This window comes from Carcharhinus amblyrhynchos, chromosome 17 (assembly GCF_965287045.1).
Source record: "Carcharhinus amblyrhynchos chromosome 17, sCarAmb.v2.hapA, whole genome shotgun sequence".
Lineage (NCBI taxonomy): Eukaryota > Metazoa > Chordata > Chondrichthyes > Carcharhiniformes > Carcharhinidae > Carcharhinus > Carcharhinus amblyrhynchos.
The window spans coordinates 49,784,198-49,811,642 of NC_137340.1; the positions used below are offsets into that span (position 1 = coordinate 49,784,198).

Here is a 27,445-nt window from a genome sequence, read left to right on the forward strand (position 1 = left end):
GCACTCCCTCAGTACTGACCCTCTGACAGTGCAGCACTCCCTCAGTACTGACCCTCTGACAGTGCAGCACTCCCTCAGTACTGACCCTCTGACAGTGCAGCACTCCCTCAGTACTGACCCTCTGACAGTGCGGCACTCCCTCAGTACTGACCCTCTGACAGTGCAGCACTCCCTCAGTACTGACCCTCTGACAGTGCAGCACTCCCTCAGTACTGACCCTCTGACAGTGCAGCACTCCCTCAGTACTGACTCTCTGACAGTGCAGCACTCCCTCAGTACTGACCCTCTGACAGTGCAGCACTCCCTCAGTACTGACCCTCTGACAGTGCAGCACTCCCTCAGTACTGACCCTCTGACAGTGCAGCACTCCCTCAGTACTGACCCTCTGACAGTGCGGCACTCCCTCAGTACTGACCCTCTGACAGTGCAGCACTCCCTCAGTACTGACCCTCTGACAGTGCAGCACTCCCTCAGTACTGACCCTCTGACAGTGCAGCACTCCCTCAGTACTGACCCTCTGACAGTGCGGCACTCCCTCAGTACTGACCCTCTGACAGTGCAGCACTCCCTCAGTACTGACCCTCTGACAGTGCAGCACTCCCTCAGTACTGACTCTCTGACAGTGCAGCACTCCCTCAGTACTGACCCTCTGACAGTGTAGCACTCCCTCAGTACTGACCCTCTGACAGTGTGGCACTCCCTCAGTACTGACCCTCTGACAGTGCGGCACTCCCTCAGTACTGACCCTCTGACAGTGCGGCACTCCCTCAGCACTGACCCTCTGACAGTGCAGCACTCCCTCAGTACTGACCCTCTGACAGTGCAGCACTCCCTCAGTACTGACCCTCTGACAGTGCAGCACTCCCTCAGTACTGACTCTCTGACAGTGCAGCACTCCCTCAGTACTGACCCTCTGACAGTGTAGCACTCCCTCAGTACTGACCCCCTGACAGTGTGGCACTCCCTCAGTACTGACCCTCTGACAGTGCGGCACTCCCTCAGTACTGACCCTCTGACAGTGCGGCACTCCCTCAGTACTGACCCTCTGACAGTGCAGCACTCCCTCAGTACTGACTCTCTGACAGTGCAGCACTCCCTCAGTACTGACCCTCTGACAGTGTAGCACTCCCTCAGTACTGACCCTCTGACAGTGCGGCACTCCCTCAGCACTGTTGGGATTCAATGCTGATATGCTGCTTGTGTGATTTACAGACATATGCTAAGACTGGGCCAAGGGGACACTTGATTTATAACTCATTTCAACTTCAGAAGCTAACCATGCAAGGAGAACAGTAAGAAATATGCTGACACTTCCCATTAGATATAATGGCTGGAGCTTAACACATGGAGTTACTGCATCAGTGCTCTGTATGATGATGATAGAACAGATCGCTGAGTGGGCATCGCGCTAGTAAATGGGCCTACTCATTACAGCTGCGTAGAGGCTGTGAGTCTTCAATAGTAAACACATTCAGTGTTACTATTCTGCAGCAAATATCTGCTCTCACTTGTGGCACAGTATTCTCGCTTGAGGCAGATGGTTACTACTTCAATCTCCACTTCATGGTCAGTACAGAGGGAGTGCGGCACACTCAGCGCAGAGGGAGTGCGGCACACTCAGCGCAGAGGGAGTGATGCGCTGTCAGTGCAGACCCCACGCTGTCGAGGGTCAGAACTGAAAGAGCACCAGAGTGTCAAAAGGGCAGGTTTTAAAGGGAAGGTGGGCAAGGAACTCCAGAATTTAAAGTCTAGGCAACTGAAGAGATTGCTGCCAATTCGAGGAATGATGGAAACCAAGAACCCATCAGAGAGCGGATTTGGAGGAGCAGAGAGATCTCTGGGGGTTACAGAGAGATCTCTGGAGGTTTTAGAGAGATCTCCGGGGTTTGTAGAGAGATGTCCGTGGTTTATAGAGCGATTTCCGGGGTTTGTAGAGCGATCTCCGGGGTTTATAGTGTGATCTCAGGGGTTAATTGAGAGATGTCCGGGGTTTGTAGAGAGATCTCCGGGGCTTATACAGAGATCTCTGGGGGTTATAGAGAGATCTCCAGGGTTTATAAAGAAATTTCTGGGGGTTTTTGAGAGATCTCCAGGGTTATAGAAAGATCTAAGGGGGTTACAGAGAGATCTCCGGATGTTTTAGGGAGATCTCCAGGTGTTATAGAGAGATCTCTGGGGGTTATAGAGAGATCTCCTGGGGTATAGAGAGATCTCCAGGGTTTATAGAGAGAGCTCCGGGATTATAGAGAGATCTCTGGGGGTTATAGAGAGATCTCTGGGGGTTATAGAGAGATCTCCGGGTGTTATAGAGAGATCTCCAGGTGTTATAGAAAGTTTTCCAGGTGTTATAGAGAGATCTCTGGGGGTTATAGAGAGATCTCTGGGGGTTATAGAGAGATCTCCAGGTGTTATAAAGAGATCTCCGGGTGTTATAGAGAGATCTCTGGGTGTTATAGAGAGATCTCCAGGTGTTGTATAGAGATCTCCGGGTGTTACAGAGAGATGTCTGAGAGTTGTAGAGATCTCTGGAGGTTATAGAGTGATCTCTGGAAGTTTTAGGGCTTTATGGAGATGGGGAAGGATGAGGTCATTGAAGGAGTTGGAATTCTTTGAGGAGTTAATTATTCTTCTTTTCTCCAATGTAGATCCGTTTGAATGGTGGCCGGAACTCCTTGGAAGGCCGAGTGGAAGTTCAGGTCGAGTTCAATGGCACCACGACATGGGGCGTTGTATGTAGTGATAATTGGGATCTGAACGAGGCTATGGTAGTGTGCCGACAACTGGGATTTGGCTTTGCCAACCATGCCCTAAAGGTAGGCCTTCATGGAGAAGATATAATTCAAACACACTTTATCCATTAGCGCCATGTCTAACAATGAGGCCACATCATGGACTTTCCATTCAGGGAAAAACGTATCCAGAATAATCCAGGAGAACATGGGTCACGGAATGACCATTCAGCCCCAGCAGTTTGCTCCTTCTGTACATTACGTATACCCTAAGCTATTGTGGGGTCGTTCTCAACCATTTTATCACCCCAGGCAAAATACTTCATCGACACTTTCTGAGTACGTTCTACCTCAAACACAACCACTCCCACAAAATTATTTAACCAAATTCCAGAATATTGATACAATTCCACAGTTCCATTATTCAGTGTTGGCCAGAATGAACAATGTGTGCTTTGTGTATATTTAGAAGATAGGAAAAGGCCATTCAGCCCATCGAGCCTGCTGCACCATGCAATTAGATCCTGATTGATCATTTACCTCAGTGCCACTTTCCCACGCTATCCTTATTTTCCTCCATGTTATTAATCTATTGATTTCTGTTTTGAACACACTCAATGATTGAGCTTCTCTCTGGGGTAGAGAATTCCAAAGATTCTCCACCCTCTGAGTGAAGAAATTCCTCCTCATCTCAGCCTTAACTGGCTAATCCCTCACCTTGAGATTATGTCCCCTGGTTTTCGACTCGCTAGCCAGGGGAAACCCGTCCTGTCGCCCCCCCCCGCAGGAATTTTGTTTGTTTCAATGAGGTCATCCCCTCCTTTACCAAACTCCATGGAATTTGGACCCAGTCTCTTCAATCTCTTCTTACAAGACTATCTCGTCCTCCCAGGGATTAACTTGGTTAACCTCCATTGCATTGTCTCAGATAAAAATCGCCCTCCTGTGATAAGGGAATCACAGAATCGCAGAAGAGGCCCTTCGGCCCATCAAGTCCACAGAGGCGGCACGGTAGCACAGTGGTTAGCACTGTTGCTTCACAGCAGCAAGGACCCAGATTCAATTCCTGTCTTGGGTCACTGTCTGTGTGGAGTTTGCACATTCTCCCCATGTCTGCATGGGTTTCCTCCGGGTGCTCCAGTTTCTTTCCACATTCTGAAAGACGTGCTGGTTAGGTGCATTGACCCAAACAGGCGTCGGACTATGGCGACTCGGGGAATTTCACAGTAACTTCATTGCAGTGTTAATGTAAACATTACTTGTGACTAATGAGAAAACTTTGCTTTACTTTACCAACGCCTGAAATGCCTTGGCCTGCCCACCTCATCCCACTTGCCAGCACTTGGCCTTAAATGTTTTGGCGTGCTAAATACTCATCCAGGTACTTTTTAAAAGATGTGAGGCATCCCACCTCCACCACCCTCCCAGGCAGCGCATTCCAGACCCTCACCACCCTCTGGATAAAAAAGATTTTCTTCCAATCCCCTCTAAACCTTCTGCCGCTCACTTTTAATTTGTGTTCTCTTGTAACTGATCCTTCAATTAAGAGGAACATCCAAAACTGTGCACAAAACTCCAGGTGTGGTGTCTCCAAGGCTGTTTAACTGCAGCAAGATGTCTTTACTCCTGGACACAATCCCCTCAAGGTTAATACACCATTTACCATTCAAATTGCTTGCTTCACCTATATGCCAGTGTTTGGTGATTCATGAACAAGGACACCCAGGGCCCTTTGGACACCCTCACTTCCCAAACTCTCATCATTTAAGAAACACTCTGCCTTCCTTTTCCTATCAGAGTGAATAACTTCACATTTATTTACATTATATTCCATCTCCCATGTTCGAGCCCAGGCTTGTCCAACCTTTCTGCTGGTGGCAGAGGGGAGGCGTATTTGCATAGTTGGATGCCATCAACAAACCTGGAAATATTACAATTGGTCCCGACACCCAAATCATTGATAGGGATTGTGAACAGTTGTGAACCCAGCACTGCACCTTGAGCTCCCCCACTAGTGACTCCTGCCATCCTGAGAATTTCGATTTATTCCACTCTCCGTTTCTTGTCTAATAACCAATTTACAGAATTGTAGAATCCTACTGTGCAGAACGAGGCCATTCAGCCCATCAAGTCTGAACCGACCACAATCCCACCCAGGCCCTATCCCCATTACCCCGTGCATTTACCCTATCTAGCTCCCCTGACACTAAGGAGGCAATTTAGCGTGGCCAATCCACCTAACCCACACATCTTTGGAGTGTGGGAAGAAACTGGAGCACCTGGAGGAAACCCACGCAGATACAGGGAGAACGTGCAAACTCCACACTGACAGTGACTGGAGCCGGGAATCGAGCCCGGGCCCCAGGAGCTGTGAGGCAGCAGAGCTAACCACAGTGCTATCGTGCTGCCCATAGAAACTGTGGAAGGGCTTATCCGGGATTGTTACAGCCAATCCCAGATTCCCCAAAAGCTGTTGATCCAGACAAGATCGCTCGATTTGTTACTGTCCAGCTGGGATACTATCTCCACATTGTCCCAGACCCGGATAAGGAGGGATGACTGACTTCATGGATGGGACTTGTTCTGAAACTGGAAAATCCCACCCAAGGTCAACGGACCTTTCCATGGTCTGCCCTGCTCACCCGCTCCGATTCCCGTGGTAAGTGGGACAGAAACATTTACCCCCTTGTTCTTTATTCACCCCACCCTCTGCTGTAGTAATGATAGTTTAATCTAACAAGATTCCCTTTCCCTTGGATACCTTTGCCTGGCCCAATCATTATGTTTAAAAAAGAGCCAGTTTAATCAGGCTTTCTTGAGTTTTCATTTCATTTGATCTGAACTATTATTGTCACATGTATTAACATATAGTGAAAAGCATCGTTTCTTGTGCGCTATACAGACAAAGCATACTGCTCATAGAGAAGGAAAGTAGAGAGTGCAGAATGTAGTGTTACAGTCAGAGTTAGGGTGTAGAGAAAGATCAACTTAATATAAGTAAGTCCATTCAAAGTTCTGACAGCAGCAGGGAAGAAGCTGTTCTTGAGTCGGTTGGTACATGATCTCAGACTTTTGTATCTTTTTTCCCAACGGAAGAAGATGGAAAAGAGAATGTCCGGGGTGTGTGGGGTCCTTAATTATGCTGGCTGCTTTGTTGAGGCAGCGGGGAGCGTAGAGTCAATGGATGGGAAGCTGCTTTGCGTGATGGACTTGCCTTCATTCACAACCTTGTGTAGTTTCTTACGGTCTTGGGCAGAGCAGGAGCCATACCAAGCTGTGATACAACCAGAAAGAATGTTTTCTATGGTGCATCTGTAAAAGTTGATGAGAGTCATAGCTGTCACACCAAATTTCCTTAGTCTTCTGAGAAAGTAGAGGCATTGTTGGGCTTCCTTAACTATAGTGTCAGCATGGGGGGACCAGGACCAGTTGTTGGTGATCTGGACACCTAAAAACTTGAAGCTTTCGACCCTTTCCACTCCTATAGACAGGGGCACGCTCTCCTTTACTCTTCCTGAAGTTGATGAGAATCTCCTTTGTTTTGTTGACATTGAGGGAGAGATTATTGTTGCTGCACCAGTTCACCAGATTCTCTATCTCATTCGTGTACTCTGTCTTGTCATTGTTTGAGATCCAACCCCACTACGGTGGTGTCATCAGCAAACTTGAAAATCAAATTGGAGGGGAATTTGGCCGCACAGTCATAGGTGTATAAGCAGTACATTGGGGGGACTGAGAGTACAACCTTGTGGGGCACCGGTGTTGAAGATGAGGGTGAAGGAGGTGTTGTTGCCTATCCTTACTGTTAAAATAGAGTAAGTTTATTAACTATAAAAAGGTAGGGAGAAATGGGAAAACACATTCATCTACATTCATACGGATTGGAAAACAGAACTGGAGGGCACAACCTCAAAATAAGGGGGAGTCAGTTTAGAATGGAGTTGAGGAGAAACTTCTTCACTCAAAGGGTGGTGAATCTCTGGAATTCTCTGCCCATTGAAGTGGTGGAGGCTGCCTCGTTGAATATATTTAAGTCACGGGTAGATAGATTTCTGATAGGCAAGGGAATTAAGGGTTATGGGGAGAGAGCGGGAAAGTGGAACTGATCCACTGCAGATCAGCCATGATCTTATTGAATGGCGGGGCAGGCTCGAAGGGCTAGATTGCCTACTCCTGCTCCTATTTCTTATGTTCTTAAGAATTGAGTCTAATAGTAAGTAAATATAAAAAGTTTACACGGAACAGCCCTCTAGTTATGAGGAGTAGGTGATGAGGCATTGTGGCCATTACAAATCGATTCCAGCATTATAATTTAATGATATCCAGAGATCTAGGGTAATGCTCTGGGGATCTGGGTTTGAATCCCACCACAGCGATGCCCACATCCCCTGAATGAATAAAAGAAATTGCTTGTCCATTGGACTCGTTCCCCACCCAGTATACTTGGTGAGTTTCCCAGAGCAAAGCGCTGAACCTTCTATCTTTTGTCTCGAAGGAAACCTGGTACTGGCAGGGAACCACGACCACAGACAACGTGGTCCTGAGTGGGACTTCTTGCTCGGGGACAGAGCTGTCGATCTTGCAGTGTTTACACCACCGTGACCATGTTGAGTGTCAGCGAGGTGGGGGACGGTACGCTGCTGGCGTCATCTGTTCAGAGAGTGAGTATCAGACCCGTCTCCTATTTCAAAACAGCTTGGTTAGGGAACAGGTGGAAGGGGGTCCGGAAATAAGGTGGGGTGGGAGGGGGGTGGGAGGATAGGCAAAAGGACTGATTCATTGACCACCTTGTTCCTCAACCAGTTTGATCTTGGCTATCCTGATTCTTAACGTCATCTCTCCATCTTGGTTCCATATCCCTTAATATATTATTTCCCTCAGAAAAACACAGAGAATCATAGAATTCCTACAGTGCAGAAGGAAGCCATTCGGCCCATCGAGTCTGTCCCGACCACAATCCACCCAGACCTTATCCTCATAACCCCATGCATTTACCCTAGTTAGTCTCCCTGACACTAAAGGGCAATTTAGCATAACCAATCCACCTAACGTGCACGTCTTTGGATTGTGGGAGGAAACCAGAGAACCCGGGGGAAACCCATGCAGACATGGTGAGAATGTGCAAACTCTGCACAGACAACGACTCGAGGCGGAATCAAACTCGAATCCCTGGCGCTGAGAGGCAGCAGTGCTAACCACTGTGCTGCCATGCCGCCTTTGAACATCTTAAGTACTGCTGAAAAGAAAAGCATGTTGTCAAAGTTTTTCATTTTGCACTCATCAGGACAAACACAAGCATGCCAAATTTCAAACAATTTGCAGGCTGATTGGCTGGCGAGTTGACCCCGATTTTGAAATTTGGTTTTTGGTGTGTTTTTCCTGTTGAGTGCAAGACAAAAAGCTTCAGTGGACATGCCTCTCCTTTCAACAAAAACCCACCAATTACAATTCTGTCATTTTTCACTTGAGCACCAACCTCAATGCTTGTTGGGGAAGGGAAAGTTCCAGGTTTCAACTCGCCTTCATGCGAGGAAGTGTTTCCGACATCACTCATAGAATCGTAGAATCCCTATAGTACAGAAAGAGGCCATTCAGCCCATTGAGTCCATACTGACTACAATCCCACCCAGGCCCCATTCCCTAACCATGCTAATTCTCCTGACCTTGCTAATTCTCCTGACACTAGGATTAATTTTAGCATGGCCAATCAACCTAACCCACATATCTTTAGACTGTGAGAGGAAACTGGAGCACCTGGAGGAAACCCACGCAGACACAAGGAGAATGTGCAGACTCCACACGGACAGTGACCCAGGGCTGGAATTAAACCCAGATCCTCAGCAGCATAGCTCTAATTTTAAGGTTCTGCCCCCTTGAGCCTGTAACCACCCAGTCCCACCCTCCCTCCGCCATCTCTATCAACCTTATCAAATCAATTTCATTAATCACCTTAAGCGCCTCAGTTAGATCACCCCATAATCCAGGGGAGAGCTTGGCCTAGGGGTATTATGGCTTGACTATTAATCCAGAATCTCAGCTAATGTTCTGGGGGCCCGGGTTCAAATCTCGCCACAGCAGATGGTGGAATTTGAATCCAATAAAAGAAATCTGGAATTAAGAATTTACTGATGACCATGAAACCGTTGTTGGAAAAACCCATCCGGTTCACTAACGTCCTTTAGGGAAGGAAATCTGCTGTCCTTACCCGGTCTGGCCTACAGATCGGGGTTGGCCATGGTGGGGCGGGGGGGACGATCGGGACTGGCCATGGGTGGGGGGTGGAGACTGGAGTTGGCCATGGGCTGGCCCCCCCTCCCCACCCCACCTCCCCAACTACCAGCATGAATTTCTCTGAGGCACAGAGTGCCGGAGATTGGTTCAGCCAAGCACGTCCAAAAAATGGCAGGAAATTCTCCCGTTTCCCGCACTTCGTTTTTCTTTTGGGAGAATCCCGGCCAGGATATTTGACCTCGATTTTTCTGAGTCAGGAAGCGGATAAATAAACAACCAACAGTTCGGTGCCAATCAGAGCCTGGCAGCTCTAGTGAACAGCAGCGCCACCCGGGGGAGGTGGCAGCTGCCGGTATTACTGGTGCTGCCCAAAGCCCAATATCAGCACAGGTGAGGGAAGGTAGTGGAAGGAGGCTCATGGATGAGGGTCACGGGGGGGAGGGGGTTGACAGCAAGGGCAAGGGGAATGGTCTCGATGCCCACTCCCGCTTCCCGATACCAGGTCTGTCAATCAGGCACTGAGTGTCTTTGAATGAATGACCACCACCCCACCCTCTGGAAGTCCCCAGACAACCCCGCACAGGTTTGCTTGTTCTGGTCCGCACGTGGTAAGCACACCCCCCCGCCAACACTGACCTACCACTGGGTCTGTTGGCGGTGGGATTGGAAGGCTGTCCACATGGGCTCAGGAAACAGGAGGGGGGGATGGGCCTGATTAAATACCCCCATCCACCACCAAACTGACCATGGGGCAAGGCTGTAAATTCTAACCTGAGTTTGATGCGACGCACTCTACAGTTGAATTCACCAACTAGGCTCCCACGTGATGAATGAGCACTTGGAAGGCAATGGAGACAGAGGGTCACAAACCTCTCCAAGGATGGGAAGAGGGAGGGAAAAAATAAAAATGATTAAAAGCAAAACATGTAACGAGCGTACGAAGGAGATAGTCACTCTCTGAACGTACTCTTTGCCTGTTGCTGTTAGCTCTTCCAGACCTTGTCCTGGACGCCCAGCTTGCTGAGGAGTCGGCCTACCTGGAAGATCGGCCTCTCCAGCTGCTCTACTGTGCCCATGACGAGGGCTGCCTGGCAAAGTCAGCCAACAGCATGAACTGGCCATACGGACATCGCCGGCTACTCCGCTTCTCCTCACGGATACACAATATCGGCCGGTCAGACTTCAGGCCCAGAGCCGGACCCCAGTCCTGGGTCTGGCACAGCTGTCACGGGTAGGTTCGTGGCTGTGTTGTGCTTTATTCTTCAAAAAGTCATCATAGAAATTTGTGAAAGGGAAAATTGATAAATCTATTACAATACTATTCTGAACCCCTCGATTAGATTCCAGTCTGTAACTCACTCCTGGGTATCTGTTATTCTATATACAAACCACCCCGAACCCCTCGATTAGATTCCAGTCTGTAACTCACTCCCGGGTATCTGTTATTCTATATACAAACCACCCCGAACCCCTCGATTAGATTCCAGTCTGTAACTCACTCCCGGGTATCTGTTATTCTATATATAAACCACCCCGAACCCCTCGATTAGATTCCAGTCTGTAACTCACTCCTCGGTATCTGTTATTCTATATATAAACCACCCCGAACCCCTCGATTAGATTCCAGTCTGTAACTCACTCCCGGGTATCTGTTATTCTATATACAAACCACCCCGAACCCCTCGATTAGATTCCAGTGTGTAACTCACTCCCGGGTATCTGTTATTCTATATATAAACCACCCCGAACCCCTCGATTAGATTCCAGTCTGTAACTCACTCCTGGGTATCTGTAATACTAAATATAAACCACCCCGAACCCCTCAATTAGATTCCAGTCTGTAACTCACTCCCGGGGAGCTGTTATTCTATATATAAACCACCCCGAACCCCTCGATTAGATTCCAGTCAGTAACTCACTCCCGGGTACCTGTTATTCTATATACAAACCACCCCGAACCCCTCAATTAGATTCCAGTCTGTAACTCACTCCCGGGTATCTGTTATTCTATATATAAACCACCCCAAACCCCTTGATTAGATTCCAGTCTGTAACTCACTCCTGGGTATCTGTAATACTAAATATAAACCACCCCGAACCCCTCAATTAGATTCCAGTCTGTAACTCACTCCCGGGTATCTGTTATTCTATATACAAACCACCCCGAACCCCTCAATTAGATTCCAGTCTGTAACTCACTCCCGGGTATCTGTTATTCTATATACAAACCACCCCGAACCCCTCAATTAGATTCCAGTCTGTAACTCATCCCTGGGTATCTGTTATTCTATATACAAACCACCCCGAACCCCTCAATTAGATTCCAGTCTGTAACTCATCCCTGGGTATCTGTTATTCTATATACAAACCACCCCGAACCCCTCAATTAGATTCCAGTCTGTAACTCACTCCCGGGTATCTGTTATTCTATATACAAACCACCCCGAACCCCTCGATTAGATTCCAGTCTGTAACTCACTCCTGGGTATCTGTAATACTAAATATAAACCACCCCGAACCCCTCAATTAGATTCCAGTCTGTAACTCACTCCCGGGGAGCTGTTATTCTATATATAAACCACCCCGAACCCCTCGATTAGATTCCAGTCAGTAACTCACTCCCGGGTACCTGTTATTCTATATACAAACCACCCCGAACCCCTCAATTAGATTCCAGTCTGTAACTCACTCCCGGGTATCTGTTATTCTATATATAAACCACCCCAAACCCCTTGATTAGATTCCAGTCTGTAACTCACTCTTGGGTATCTGTTATTCTATATATAAACCACCCCGAACCCTTGATTAGATTCCAGTCTGTAACTCACTCTTGGGTATCCGTTATTCTATATATAAACCACCCCGAACCCCTCGATTAGATTCCAGTCTGTAACTCACTCTTGGGTATCCGTTATTCTATATATAAACCACCCCGAACCCCTCGATTAGATTCCAGTCTGTAACTCACTCCCGGGTATCTGTTGTTCTATATATAAACCACCCCGAACCCCTCGATTAGATTCCAGTCTGTAACTCACTCCCGAGTATCTGTTGTTCTATATATAAACCACCCCGAACCCCTCGATTAGATTCCAGTCTGTAACTCACTCCCGAGTATCTGTTATTCTATATATAAACCACCCCGAACCCCTCGATTAGATTCCAGTCTGTAACTCACTCTTGGGTATCCGTTATTCTATATATAAACCACCCCGAACCCCTCGATTAGGTTCCAGTCTGTACCTCACTCTTGGGTATCTGTTAATCTATATATAAACCACCCTGAACCCCTCGATTAGGTTCCAGTCTGTACCTCACTCTTGGGTATCTGTTATTCTATATATAAACCACCCCGAACCCTCGATTAGATTCCAGTCTGTAACTCATTCCCGGGTCTCTGTTATTCTATATATAAACCAACCCGAACCCCTCGATTAGGTTCCAGTCTGTAACTCACTCTTGGGTATCCGTTATTCTATATACAAACCATCCCAAAACCCCTCGATTAGGTTCCAGTCTGTAACTCACTCCCAGGTATCTATTATTCAATATATAAACTACCCTGAGCCCCTCGATTAGGTTCCAGTCTGTAACTCACTCCCAGGTATCTATTATTCAATATATAAACTACCCTGAGCCCCTCGATTAGATTCCAGATTGTAGTTCTCTCCCAGGTATCTGCTATTCTGTATATAGTCATAGAGATTTACAGCATGGAAGCAGGCCCTTTGGCCCAACTTGTCCGTGCCGCCCAGTTTTTACCATTAAACTAGTCCTAATTGGCCCCTATTCCTCTATACCCATCTCACCCATGGAACTGTCGAAATGCTTTATAAAAGACACAATTGTACCCACCCTCTACTATTACCTCTGGCAGCATTTTCCAGAATCTCATCACCCCTGCATGCAAAAATTGCCCCTCTGGACCATTTATATCTCTCCCCACTTCACCATAAACCTATGCCCTCTAGTTTTAGACTCACCTACCTTTGGAAAAAATTGTTGCCTATCTAGCTGATCTATGCCCCTCATTATTGTATAGACCTCTTTGGCTCACCCTTCAGCCTTCTACGCTCCAGAGAAAAAAGTCCCAGTCTATCCAGCCTCTCCTTATAACTCAAACTTACAACCTTATAAGTCATGGTAGCAGCCTAGTAAATCTTTTCTGCACTCTTTCTAGTTTAATAATATCCTTTCGAAATAGAGTGACCGGGACTGTACACAGTATTCCAAGTGTGGCCTTACCAATGTCCTGTATAACTTCAACAAGACGTCCCAACTCCTGTATTCGATATTGTGACCAATGAAACCAAGAATGCTGAATGTCTTCTTCACCACTCCATCCACCTGTGACTCCACTTTCAAGGAGTTATCTGAAGCCCAGATTTAGATGTCTGAGGTTCTGTCTTCCATTGAGAGCATTGAGGGTATAAACAGACTCATCTGATGAGTTAGTGAGAAGACAACCCAATTCTGTCTATCACCGTGTACCTGCATCTCCGTGATCTATCAGTCAGTCCTGGCTGCAACCTTCAGTAAAACTATTAACTGGGGTCAACGGGGAGGAGAGAATTGAGGATCGCACTCCCCAGTGATGTCCAGTGGAAAGGGCTGGGGAGAGCTAATAACTCTTTCTTTGGCGTTCTTAGAAAACACGCGCAAAGTTAATTTCTGGAACAGAAATTTCTGGAGCAGAACAGATGATTGCTGATGAGAGTATTACTGCTGTCTGGGGCCCATATGTGGAGTTAGTTGTTTTATCTGACAGTTTGAGTCTTGCCACTTTGCCAAGTAAATTCCAGCCTTCAGCAAGGATCACGTCGCTTGTCAGAATCCTTGGGGCCTTAGGAGCTGCTTTAGCAAGCAGCAGCTCAGCAGTACGATTCCTTTGGAGCTATGTCACGTTAATTCAAAGTGAAAGATATTTTTGAGCTGTGTGGTCTATGTATGGAAGTGAGGAATTACCCAGTTTGGAGCCATGGCCCCATCAGTGCCAAAGACAGCAGCAAGGTGTGAAAATTGACCTCAATGCTAAACTGAGGTAAAGGGAAGGAACTTGCTTTTAGACAGCGTGTTAATGTTCGTAGGATGAACCAAAGTGCTTTGGAGGCCAGTGAGCTACTTGTCAAGGTGTGGTCATTGCTCTTATGCAGACAAACATGACGGTCAATGTCTGCACAGCAAGAGCCAAGAAAGCACAATGAGACTATTGAGGTGTGAATTTATTTTGGCAACTCGTGCTGAAGGGTAAATATTGGCCAGGGCACCGGGAGAACTCTCCTACTCTTCTTCAATCAGTGCCAGGGACCTTCCACATCCACCTGGAAAGGCAGCCGGGGGACACTGGCACTCGGAAAATGATGGCAAATTCCCCAGCAGGACGGGATTCCCATCCCAGGGCTCCTATAAGAACATTGCAGACATGTTTGTCGGAATCTTACTGCTCTGTCTGCCCAAGGCCTGTGATATCCGGCCTACAGAGAATGCTGATCTACAAGCCTCGCCCACTCCAGAATCTGGGACGGACAAGGCATTATAATTCCGGCACTTAGCCAAAGCTTCAATTCAGGAACCATTCCTTTAGTTTGGAAAATTGCACGTACGACCCTGTGATATAAGAACAGTGAGAGAAAAACCAGGGAATGATAGATCGGGTTCACCTAGCTTTCATTGTCAGGAAGTTACTAAGCATATTAATCAAGAGTAGGGTGACTGAACACTTCAAAGGTTTTCAAGATAATCACAGGGTTTTTCCTACCAGATGAATCTGATTAAATTTCTTTGAATAGGGAATATCTATGGATGCTGTTTATCTGGATTTCAGGAAGGTATTTAATAAAGTCCTTCTTAAGAGACTGCTAATTGATGTTGAAACTCGTGAAATTGAAGGTAAACCTTTGAGAATTGGCTGTTAATCGAGAGAAACAGAATAGGGATAATCGGATGGTATTTTCAGGACATGCACATTGGCATTCCGCAAGGATCTGTGTCAGGAATTCAACTATTCAGTATGTATTAACAACGTAGATGATGGAACAAACAGCCACATATCCAGGTTTCTCTAAAAATTCATTCATTTTATTGCCCATCCATGAGGGCAGTTAAGAGTTTATTGAGTGGATCTGGAGTCACACGTAGGCCAGACCAGGCAAGGCCTTCCCTGATGGACATTATTGACCCAGATGGGAATTTACTACAGTCGTTTCATGGATATCATCAGACTTTTAATTCCAGATTTTTATTGAATTCAAATTTAACCATCTGCTGTGGTGGGATTTGAACCTGGGTCCCCAGAGCATTACCTTGGGTCTCTGGATTACTAGTCCAGTGACAACAGCACTACGCCATCACCTTCCCTCTTCCCTCCCTTGTTATTCTCATTTCAGATGGAGAAATGCCTCACCACCCTCGATCTTTCTTCTTCCTCACTTGTTGCAATGTCAAATGTCACGAATGTTGCTAATTCTGTTCACCGTCTGTGATAGCCTCACTGTGCAACCACAGAATTCTTACAGTACAGAAGGAGGCCATTGGCCCATTGCGCCTGCACCAAAGCAATCCATCCCATGGGACTAAGTTTCACCTGGACAAAACTCAGTTGATATTACAACACTATCAACAAAACAAAGTGCCTCATTGGCTTCAAGATGTTCTGGGATGGGATTTTACCACAATGGTTTCTTGGCCATCATTAGACTTTTAATTCCAAGTTTTAATTGAATTCAAATTCCATGATCTGCCATGGTGGGATTCGAACACAGATCCTCATAGCATTATCCTGGGTCTCTGGAATACTTTGTTAATGACACAAAGATGGGAGCAATGCAAGCAGTGTAGATGGAAGCATAAAATTGCAAAGAAATATGATTAATAGGTGAAGTGAAGGGGCAGAACTGTAGCCAGTGGATTTCAGTGTAGATAAATATGTGGTCAACCACTCTGCATTTTAACAGGGTAGAACAAAGTCCTTTTGGAAAGGTGTAAAGCTGGAGACACTGGTGTTCCATGTACAAAATAATTAAAATGTCATGAATGGAAACAGAAAATAATCAAAAAAGCTTATGGAATTCTGGCCTTATTATCAAGAGGATTAGAATCTAAGGGAGATAGAAATCATGCATAAACTATACAGACCTTTGATTTGATTTGATTTATTATTGCCACATGTACTAATATATAGCAAAAAGTATTGTTTCTTGCGTGCTGTACAGACTAAGCATATCATTCACCGAGAAGGAAAGCAGAGAGTGCAGAGTGTAGTATTACATTCATAGCTGCAGTGTAGAGAAAGATCAACTTAATGTGAGTAGACCCATTCAAAGATCAAGCAGGGAAAAAGTTGCTTTTGATTCGCTTGGTACATGTCCTCAGACTTTTATATCTTTTTCCTGACGGAAGGAGGTGGAAGAGAGAGTGTCCGGCGTGCGTGGGGTCCTTAATTATGCTGGCTGTTTTCCGAGGCAGGAGGAAATGTAGACAGAGTCAATGGATGGGAGGCTGGTTTGAGTGATGGATTGGGCTACATTCACAACTCTTTGTAGTTTCTTACGTTCTTGGGCAGAGCAGGAGTTATGCCAAGCTGTGATACAAACAGAAAGAATGCTTTCCAAGGTGCATCTGTGGAAGTTGGTGAGTTTCTGTGACCATGCCTCAGGAAAGATATATTGGCCTTGGAAGCAGGGGAGATTTACCAAAATGATGGGACGCTAAGGGTTAAATAACGAGGAGCGATCACAAACTAGGGTGTAGTTTCCCCGGAATTTAGAAGGTAAGAGTGTGATGAAGCTTTCAAGGTGTTAAGGACAACTGATAGACAGGACAGAGAGAAACTCTTTGCACTGGTTAGATTGGGAAGCTAGTTTTAAAATTCAAGGCAGGTTTCTCGGGAGTGAAATTAGGAAACACATTTACACACACAAAAGGAAATATTTCTCCACATGCTCATTTCAGCAAATGACAATTGTTGTTAGAGCAGTGGTGAATTTCAAAATTCAAATTGATAGTTTTTTGTTAATCAAAGGTGTTAAAAATTTGGGCTGAAGGTGAGAATGTAGAATTAGAGTCATAAAATCACTACAGTGCAGAAGAAGGCCATTCGGCCCATCAAGTTTGCACCAACCACAAACTCATCCAGGCCCTATCCCCATAACCCCATGCATTTACCCTAGCTAGTCCCCCTGACACCAAGGGGCAATTTAGCATGGCCAATCCACCTAACCTGCACATCTTTGGACTGTGGGACAGAGCACCCAGAGGAAACCCACACAGACGACATGCAAACTCTGCACAAACAGTGACCAAGCCAAGAATCGAACCCAGGTCTCTGGCGCTGTGATACAGCAGCGCTAACCATTGTGCCACTGTGCAGCTCAATGATCAAGTTAGGCCTTTGAATAGCTGAACAGTGGAGGTGATGGCCTACTGGTATTAACACTCAACTATTAATCCAATACATGTGGCTAAGGTTCTGGGGACTTGGGTTCGAATCCCCCCATAGCAGATAGTGGAATTTGAATTCAATAAAAAGAAAAAAATCTGGAATTAAGCATCTACTGATGGCATGAAACCATTGTTGATTGTCAGAAAAACCCATCTGGTTCACTAATGTCCTTTGAGGGAAGGAAATCTGCTAACATTACCTGGTCTGGCCTATTTGTGACTTCAGAGCCACAGCAATGTGGTTGACTCTCAACTGTTCTCCAAGGGCAACTAGGGATGGGCAATAAATGCTGGCCAGCCGGCGATGCCCATGTCTGCGGAATGAATAAAAAAAACAGCCTCGAGGGGCCTAGTGGATTAATAGTCTAGCGTTAATACCAGTAGACCAGCACCTCCTTGCTAATTTTACCCCACTAATCCCCCTAACCTACACATCCTGGGGACTGGGGATAAAGTGAAGATGGAGTATTACTGGAGATAGCGAACCTCACGAAACAAAATTCCAATTACATTTAATGAATACATTTGGCCGCTGTGGTAAACATAGCTGGTCGCATAGACTAATCTAAAAGGAAAGCAGCAGTTTCATCTATTTATTTATATGTGTATATACACATCAGTGTGCAGTCACGCTAAGCCAGGCAAATGGATGAGCTGTTGTTGAGTAATGAACAGACTGTGAAAACTAATAGCATCTTCCCAGCATCAGGGCAGTGAGAACTGAGCTGATTGTAAATCAGTTTGTGGGGCCTGCGGATGCATTCTTGTCCTCTGTGGCTCTGTAGCCACCCCAGGACTGGTGTGAACATCTGGCAGCAAATTAGCTACTGGCCTGGAGATCTCGAGGAAATAGCAACTCGTCGGGAACGCGAGGCTTTGCGCTCTGTGGAATTCCTAACTGATCCCATATCCCCTCCCTAATTTCTTCATCTGGATAAAATTACATATCCCTATCCCTGTACACTCTCTCCCCGCCTCTGTCCAATGGCATCCCCAGCGCTTCCCTCGATTCATAAAAACGTAGAAACGTATTTTTAAAATATATAAATCTGAGACTATCTCTCGCATTGACAGAGTAAGTGGCAATGTAAAAATGTTTCTAGGTTTATTTTTAATTAAGTAAACCCACCTAACCCATCTAGTCATGATCTCATTGATTGGTGGTGTTGACTAGCCCATTCTGCTCCTATGTCTTATGGTCTAGAAAGGTACCAGTTGGGTGCTGGATGCCTCAGGGGTAAAGTCAAAGTTTATTTTCTGATTGTTGGCCACTTTGGGGATCTTCAGCTGGACAATTCTTATAGGATGTTAGAAAGGTTACAACAGAGCCCTTTTGCAAAGGAGACTGCGGCATGGGAGACTGCAGTGTGGGGGGCGTGGGGAGACTGCGGGGTGGGGAGACGGAAGCGTGGGGAGACTGCGGCACAGGGAGTGTGGGGAGACTGCGGGGTGGGGAGACGGGAGCGTGGGGAGACTGCAGCACAGGGAGTGTGGGGAAACTGTGGGACGGGCAGACTGCAGCATGGGGAGACTGCGGGGTGGGGAGACTGTGGCACAGGGAGACTGTGGGGCAGGGAGTATGGGGATACTGCGGCACAGGGAGACTGGTGGCGGATGGGGAGTGCAAGGCAGGCAGCGTAGGGAGACTGCGGCACAGAGAGACTATGGCACAGGGAGACTGTGGGGCAGGGAGTATGGGGAGACTGTGACACGGGGAGACTGCGGTGCAAGGAACGCAAGGAGACTGCGGCACGGGGAGACTGCGGCACGGGGAGACTGCAAAGCACGGAGCACAGGGAGACTGAGGGGTGGGGAGCGCGGGGAGACTGTGGGGCCAAACGGGGTGACTGCCTTGCTGGATTTAATTGTGGGAAAGGGAGATTCACAGCAAGTGAAAATTACTCTGCAGGGGGCTTGGCTCTGTTATATCCATGGGGGCTGCAGGGAAGACAAATGTGACAACATCTCAATAGAGGGGGATTATGGGGGGGAATGGGTGATGGTGGGAGGGGTGTGTCTATGAGGACAGCAGGCAGAGTGAGACTGTGATCTAAAATGGGAGGCCGGGAGTATCCCTGTGGGGTTGGGGTGGGGAAAGGGGGCAGCTCCTGTACCTCTTTGCAGGGGGAGGTTCATATTGATGCCAGCATTTTCCCAGAATGCTCAGGTGGTCCCATTCCAGCCAACAATTAAGTAAACTTCATCACATGTCTCCCCAAACATCATCAGAGATAGGACCTGATTTCTGGGAGGCAGTGAGAAAAATGTCCGAACGATGTACACTTGCATTGCCTTCTAGTGAATGAATAATGTTCTGATAAATGTGGGAATGTTCCGGAGCTTGTGTGATCATTGGGAACATTGCCTCCTATTTATTAAATCAGAGTCAAGCCTTTTTTGTTGTCCAACTGATTTCCTGCTTCTATCTCTGGATTGTATTGGAATCAACATTCTCCACTCAAACCCTTACCCGGATGTCAAAACACCAAAATAATCTTTTTGATCAGCATCCCGTCCACATCTTAAACATTCAATCCCTCCACCAACGACACACAGTGGCGGCCGTGTGTATAAGTACAAGGTGCACTGCAGCGACTCACCAAGGTTCCTTCAACAGCACCTTCCAACTTCCACCATCTGGATGGGCTAGGACAGCAGATAAATGGGGATCACAATTACCCGCAAGGCCCCCTCCAAACCACTCACCATCCTGAACTTAGAAATATGTTGGCCGTTCCTTCACAATCGCTGGGTCACAACGATGGAACTCCTTCCCTAAGAGCACTGTGGGTGTACCTACAACTCAGCGCATCAAAAGGGCAGCTCATCACCATCTCCCCCAGGGACAACTGGGGATGGATAATAAATGCTGGCCCGGCTAGTGATGCCCATGTTGCAGGAATGAGTGAAAAGGACTGTGGAACTCCTCTCCTCTACACGCCTCCCTGTCTCCTCTAACGCGATCCAGTTTGCATTCTAGTAAAGTCCCTTTTCCAGTGGATGTTTCTTTGTAAGGGTGGCTGCAAGATTATGGTGTGTTGTGTGTTTTGAGTCTGGTGATGTATATATATATGTATATTTATATATATAAATTATATATGTATGTATAATCTGTCGACATTTAATGCTTTAAAAATAATTTTGATGTAACTAATTTTAGAGAGTTCATATTCTCGGCAATTTGCTGCTCAAATTATCCAGTGTCTAATGGAGTTAGCCACCAGGTCAGTCACTGATATGCCCGCCCAACACCCACTCGACAAGACTGACAAAATAACCACTTGTTTGTGCTTAAAGGGGAAGCTTACTTCTCCGAATTGCAACAGATCTTTAAATGTTATATACGTATAAAGACAGCTCAGCTAACTATGACTACATTAACCACAGCCTTTCATCCCTCGCTCTCGTCACTGTTTGTAATGCTTTGGAAGGGCTCAGACTGATTGTAAAAGGTTCTTTCGGAAACTGAACAGAAGGGAATGGTAACATCCCACTATCGTGTAATAAGAACTGGGAGCAGGAGTAGCCGTCTGGCCTCTCGAGCCTGCTCCACAATTCAATAAGATCATGGCTGATCTTTTTGTGGACTCAGCTCCACTTACCCGCCCACCCACCATAACCCTTAATTCCTTTTCTGTTCAAAAATGTATCTATCTTTGTCTTAGAAACACTCAATGAGGTAGCCCCAACTGCTCCACTGGGCAGGGAATTCCACAGATTCACAACCCTTTGTGTGAAGAAGTTCCTCCTCAACTCACTCCTAAATCTGCTCCCCCTTATTCTAAGGCCGTCTCACCTAGTTTCACCCGCCAGTGGAAACCACCTCCTTGTTTCTATCTTATCTATTCCCTTCATAATCTTATATGTTTCTATAAGATCTCCCCTCATTCTTCTGAATTCCAATGAGTATAACCCCAGTCTACTCAGTCTCTCCTCATAAGTCAACCCTCTCCACTCCAGCAATGAACCTACTCTGTGGCGTTGTCCTGAGGTTAGAGTGGATGTCCCTTGTTGAGGCAGGGAAGAGAGGTTCTGCAGACTTATGTCTGGTGCAATACGTGATATCTTACTGGAGATGCGAAACAAATGGTGAACCCTTTAGGGTCAATAATACGTTGCTCAGTGTCCATCCAGCACTGATGGGCATTATTGGGAAGTGTTCTCTGCACCATTGGATTGTAAAGTCCAATTCTCTGTGTACTTCACAGTTAGCTCACTTAACGATCAATGGTCTCCTTGTGTCCCTGGCTTTTGTATAAGTTCAGGGCCACCCCCTCAATATGACTGAACCAGTTGTAGGAGACAGAAGGTGATGACAGAAGGCTACTTTAGTAACTAGAAGCCAGTGTCAGCTAGAACACAGAACCCTACAGTGCAGAAAGAGGCCCTTTGGCCCATCGAGTCTGCACCGAACACAATCCCACCCAGGCCCTACCCCCATATCCCTACGTATTTTACCCACTAGTCCCTCTAACCTAAGCATCCTAGTACACTAAGGGGCAATTTTAGCACGGCCAATCAACCTAACCCGCACATCTTTGAATTGTGGGAGGAAACCGGAGCACCCGGAGGAAACCCACGCAGACATGGGGAGAACATGCAAACTCCACACAGACAGTGACCCGAGCCAGGAATCAAACCCAGGTCCCTAGAGCTGTGAAGCAGCAGTGCTAACCACTGTGCTACCGTACCGCCCATACCAGTGTCGTGTCCAGTGGCGCATCACAGGGTGTTGGGCCCCCTATTATTCGTCATTTATATAAATAACATAGATGACTATGTGTGGGGTAGGATTAGTATGTTTGTGGATGATACAAAGACTGGATGGGTGGTTAACAGTGAGGCGGAGTGCCTTGGGCTATAAGACGATATAGATGGAATGGTCAAATGGTAGATAAGTGGCTGATGGAATTTAACCCTGAGAAGTGTGAGATGATACACTTTGGAAGGAGTAATTTGACAAGGAAGTACTCAATGACTGGGAGGACACTAGGGGAATTCTGTGTAACAAAGGGACCTCAGTGTGTTTGTCACAGATCTCTGAAGGTGGAAGGGTATGTTAGTAGGGTGGTGAAAAAGGCATATGGGACACTCACCTTTATCAATCGAGGCAATTACAAAAGCAGGGAAGTCATGTTGGAGTTGTATAGAACTTTGGTGAGGCCACAGCTGGAGCACTGTGTGTAGTTCTGGTCACCACATTATAGGAAGGATGTGATTGCGTTGGAGAGGATGCAGAGGAGATTCACCAGGATGCTGCCTGGGATGGAGTATTTAAATTAGGAATAGAGGTTGGATAGGCTTGGGTTGTCTTCAGTGGAGCAGAGAAGGCTGACGGGAGACTTGACTGAGGTGTACAAGATTATGAGGTGCATCGACAGAGTGGATAAGGAGCAGCAGCTCCCCTTAGTTGAAGGGTCAGTTACAAAGGGACATAGGTTCAAGTTAAGGGGCAGGAGGTTTAAGGAGGATTTGAGGAAAAACCTTTTTACCCAGAGGGTGGTGAGGGTCTGGAATGCGCTGCCTGGGAGGGTGGTGGAGGTGGGATGCTCACATGCTTTAAAAAGTACCCGGATGAGCACTTGGCACATCATAACATTCAGGGCTATGGACCAAATGCTGATTGATGGAATTAGGTGGGAGTTCAAGTCTTTCTAATGTGCCGGTGTAGACTCGATGGGCTGAAGGGCCTCTTCTGCACTGTATGATTCTAGGAACCTCTTAGGAATGGTATTGAGTGATTGGGATCTTCCTGTTTGCTGGTTTTCTCTTTTCACCGACTCTTTGGTGCGATGTTACCAGCTGTTCATGCCAGGCTCCAGCTGCTGCGAAGTCGGAGAATTTGATGCCCAGCTAAATCTCCATTCACTGCAGCGGGATGGGAAAATCCTGCCGGCATAACCAGCTGTAACATTCCCGACTTTTGTTTCTCAATCTCATTCTCTTTGGCCACTTTTGGAGTCCATTCACTGTGTCTTAAAACCCTTGGTATTTCTGAAAGGGAAGGACGCTGCTTGAGAGCAACTAATGGCATTAGCTGCTGCTTCCTGACATTGCAACCCCCTTGCCAATGTGGTGCCCCCCAGCATGCTAAACATGAGGGACATCATTAAAAAAATGGCAGTGAGCAGATCAGTTATCTGCAGTGAGGTTTAAGGATGTTTCTGGGGTTCATGCGTTCTGTTCCGCTGTTTGAAAACCAAAACCAAATATGTGGAGGTAAAGAAGCTTGAGCAAAGTGTTATGGGTCAGGTCAGAAACTCCAAAGAACCTACGGTTCAGATGCAGCCCCCTCACCGCTGAACCATAAGTTTTACATCTCGTATCTGGCTAGGTTGAACATGAGACGTTCCACTTCAGGTATGGTTCAAGTGACCCACTAGGGAGCTTTTCTCAAAGTTTATTTAAAAATATAGTTAACATGTATAGAAAGAAAATTAGCTGTATCTTTATTAATTACAAACAATAAAACAGAAAGAAAACAACCACAATAATGTATTAATTCTTGATTTATCCTTATGGTCTGATCTTTGGACAAGTGATGAGTGAGTTGAGTACCGGAAACCTCCAACCTTGCCCACTGTCGGAATTACCAGGTACCGCTGCAGTGAATGGAGTTTTGGCTGTGCACCAGATTTTCCATTCTCACCTGCAGTGGGATGGGGTGGGGCGAACGAGGTTGGAGAATCCCCACCGAGAGAAAAAGCTGTTCCAACAAACAAAATCTTTTCACAGACAAAACACTTTTCACAAGCTTAACACAGCATAGATTAAAATCTCACTTGGCTAGAATTGAGTCTTTTCGAAGCCAACACTTTCCTTCCAGAAGGCAAAACGTTACCAAGGGATAACCAGCAGAATTTCCAAATAGAACAAGGAGACAGAGAGAGAAGAGAGAAAGCGACTTCAGCTTCTTTCTTCCTTGATGTCCCTGCTAAAACGAAGAACTAAACTGCAACCTCAGAACTCTCAAAACTGAAACCTTAAATTCACTGGAAAAAAGTGTCCAAAAACACATGATGAAAAGAACGCAGGATCACAAAACTAATCCCATTTAAACTATTTAAGAAGCAATATTGGAGAGGCAGTGGGATGGGACCTGGGTTCAAATCCCACCATGGCAGATGGTGAAATTTGAATTCAATAAAAAAAATCTGGAAATAAATGTCTGATGATGACCATGAAACTGTTGTCGATTGTCGTAAAAACCCATCTGGTTCACTAATGTCCCGTAGGAAGGGAAATCTGCCGCCCTTACCCAGTCTGGCCTACATGTGACTCCAGAACCACGGCAATGTGGTTGACTCTTAAATGCCCTCAGGGATGGATAATAAATGCAGGCCCAGCAATGATGCCCACATCCCATCGGTGAATAATAAAAGAATAAAAGGATTTACATAGTCAAGTCGGCAACAGTAGAGTTGATGTGATGTGAAACCATTCAAACTGTAAGAATTGCAGAAATCATAGAATCATCGAGGTTTCCAGCGTGGAAACAGGCTCTTCGGCCCAATTTGTCCATGCCGCCGTTTTTTTTAAACCCTTAATCTAGTCCCAAATGCCCGCATTTGGCCCATATCCCTCTATACGCATCGTACCCATGGAACTATCTAAACGCTTTTTAAAAGACAAAATTATATCTGCCTCTACTACTGCCTCTGGCAGCTTGTTCCAGACACTCACCACTCTCTGTGTGAAAAAATTGCCCCTCTGGACACTTTTGTATCTCTCCCCTCTCACCTTAAATCTATGCCCTCTACTTTTAGACTCCCTTACCCTTGGGAAAAGATATTGACTATCTAGCTGATCTATGTCCGTCATTATTTTATAGACCTCTATAAGATCACCCCTCAGCCTCCTACACTCCAGAGAGAAAAGTCCCAGTCGATCCAGCCTCTCCTTATAACTCAAACCACCAAGTCCTGGTAGCATCCAGTAAATCTTTTCTGCACTCTTTCTAGTTTAATAATATCCTTTCTAAAATAGGGTGAGGATGTCTTTTTAAAAAAAACTCTCTTAAAGGGACACTAACATCACAAAAGGCAGAGATAGTCCAGGTTCTGAATTGAAACTTGCAGCTGAAGCCACACATTGTATTTCATTCACTTAAACCAAATGTTTCTTCCCTTTGCAGCCACTATCACAGCATGGAGGTCTTCACGCACTATGACCTCATGACAATGAACGGCAGCAAGATCGCAGAAGGTCATAAAGCAAGTTTCTGCCTCGAAGACACAGACTGTGATAGAGGTATGTCTGCCGGGGGGAGTAGCGATGTTGGGCGAGGTAGAGTGGGGGAGCGAACTAATGGGTGTGAAGTCTTGCCGTGCAGGGAACCTGTCAGATCTGTATTCATTTCCAGTGGAAATAAGATGGGAAGGAGACCTGACTTCTCATTTCAGAGTGAGGAAGAGATGTGGTGTTGTCTGTTCAAGTTACGGTTTGATCTCTGGTCTAGATGAGCGGTGAGGGAGACGAGTACTGGAAACGTCTGACCTCGCCCAGGGATTCTCCGGTACTGTTGCAATGAAATTTTGGCCATGCGCCGGATTTTCCGTTCTCACCAGCAGTGGGGCAGGGTGAACAAGATCAGTGAACCCCCCACCTGGAGAAAGAAATTCCTCTGGACTCAAGGGGTCACGAACAGATTAAACATAGTTGGTGGGTTGCGCTCACCCCGAAACCGGAAAATCCCATCCCAGGTCAACGGACCTTTCCATGGTTCACCCCTCGTCTACTCCAATTCCCATGGCAGGCAGGATGGGAGTATTCACCCAAATGTGTTGACTAACTTTGACAAAGGGATTGGTGAGATACCTGATTCAGAGCAAGTTGTAAAGATAGGTATAAAGCGCGATGGTCAGGTGCTTGTTGGGTCACAGTGGGGTCGGTTTTCACCTGGCCAGGGGTGACGTTGAAGGAATGGTGACAGACTCGAGATGGGAGGGTAACCTCACTGCACACCCACTCTGCGGCTGGCATGATTTACCTCATCAGCTGTAGCTCAGTGTGCAATACACTTTGATTGGGTGAATCGCAGAGTCGTGGGTTCAAGTCCCACTGTCAGACTTGAGAATAAAACTGGAGGCTGACACTCCTGGTGCAATACTGAGGGGTTGCTGCGCTGTCAGGGGTGCCAGATAGGATGTTAAACCAGGGTGGTGAGGGATTGTAATGCCCTGCCTGCTGCAGTTGTAAATGCGCCTAGTTTGGGGGCGTTTAAGAGATCCGTGGATAGGTTTATGGATGGAAAGGGATTGGTTTAGGTTAGAGGGTCATTGCTTTTTAACTGGTCGGCGCAACATCGTGGGCCAAAGGGCCTGTTCTGCACTGTAATGTTCTATGTTCTGTATGATGTAAAACCAGAATGATAGGGAGTGGGATAGCTTGATCTTGGTTTCGGACAAAGCTCAGCACAACATCGAGGGCTGAAGGGCCTGTACTGTGCTACATTGTCCTATGTTCTTAAACTGTCTGCTCTCTAAGATGGACACAAAAGATCCTTGAATCCTACATTGCGGAAGAACAGTTGAGTTCTGACCAGTATCCTGGCCAATATTTATCTCTCGTCCAACATCTCAAAAGCAGGTTATTGGGTCATTATGACATTACAGTTTGTGGGAGCTTGCTGTGCACCAATTGGCTGCAGCCTTTTGTAAAATATAATTGTGACTACCCTTCAAGATATACTTCATTGGCTGTAAAGTGTTTTGGGGCATTCTCTGGTTGCGAAAGGTGCTATTTTAATACTCATCTTCCTCTAACAGCTCCGATCTGTTTCTAAGCTTCACAAGTCTGTGATCGACTGTCTGACCCTTCATAAACGTGCCTGCAAATGATGAGGAATTCTCTCTTGCCACCTGCCCATCCCTGAGGGGAAATAAGAGTCAACCACATTGCTGTGGCTCTGGAATCAGATGTAGGCCAGGCCAAGTAAGGATGGCAGATTTCCTTTCCCAAATGATATTCATGAACCAGATGGATTTTTATATTAAATGTGGTCATCATACTACATTTCTATTTCAGATATACTTAATTCACTGAAT

General features: G+C 46.4%; 1 protein-coding gene across 1 annotated transcript in view; it reads left to right on the plus strand.

The window, feature by feature from the left end:
* The window catches only part of loxl4 (lysyl oxidase-like 4), a 145,427-nt gene that overhangs the window by 103,688 nt on the left and 14,294 nt on the right, over positions 1–27,445 (plus strand). Inside the window, exons 8-11 of the mRNA XM_080205325.1 lie at positions 2,646–2,813; positions 7,225–7,390; positions 9,948–10,191; positions 25,534–25,649. Of these exons, the coding sequence (XP_080061451.1) occupies positions 2,646–2,813; positions 7,225–7,390; positions 9,948–10,191; positions 25,534–25,649 (694 nt within the window). The remainder of the gene's footprint in view (positions 1–2,645; positions 2,814–7,224; positions 7,391–9,947; positions 10,192–25,533; positions 25,650–27,445) is intronic.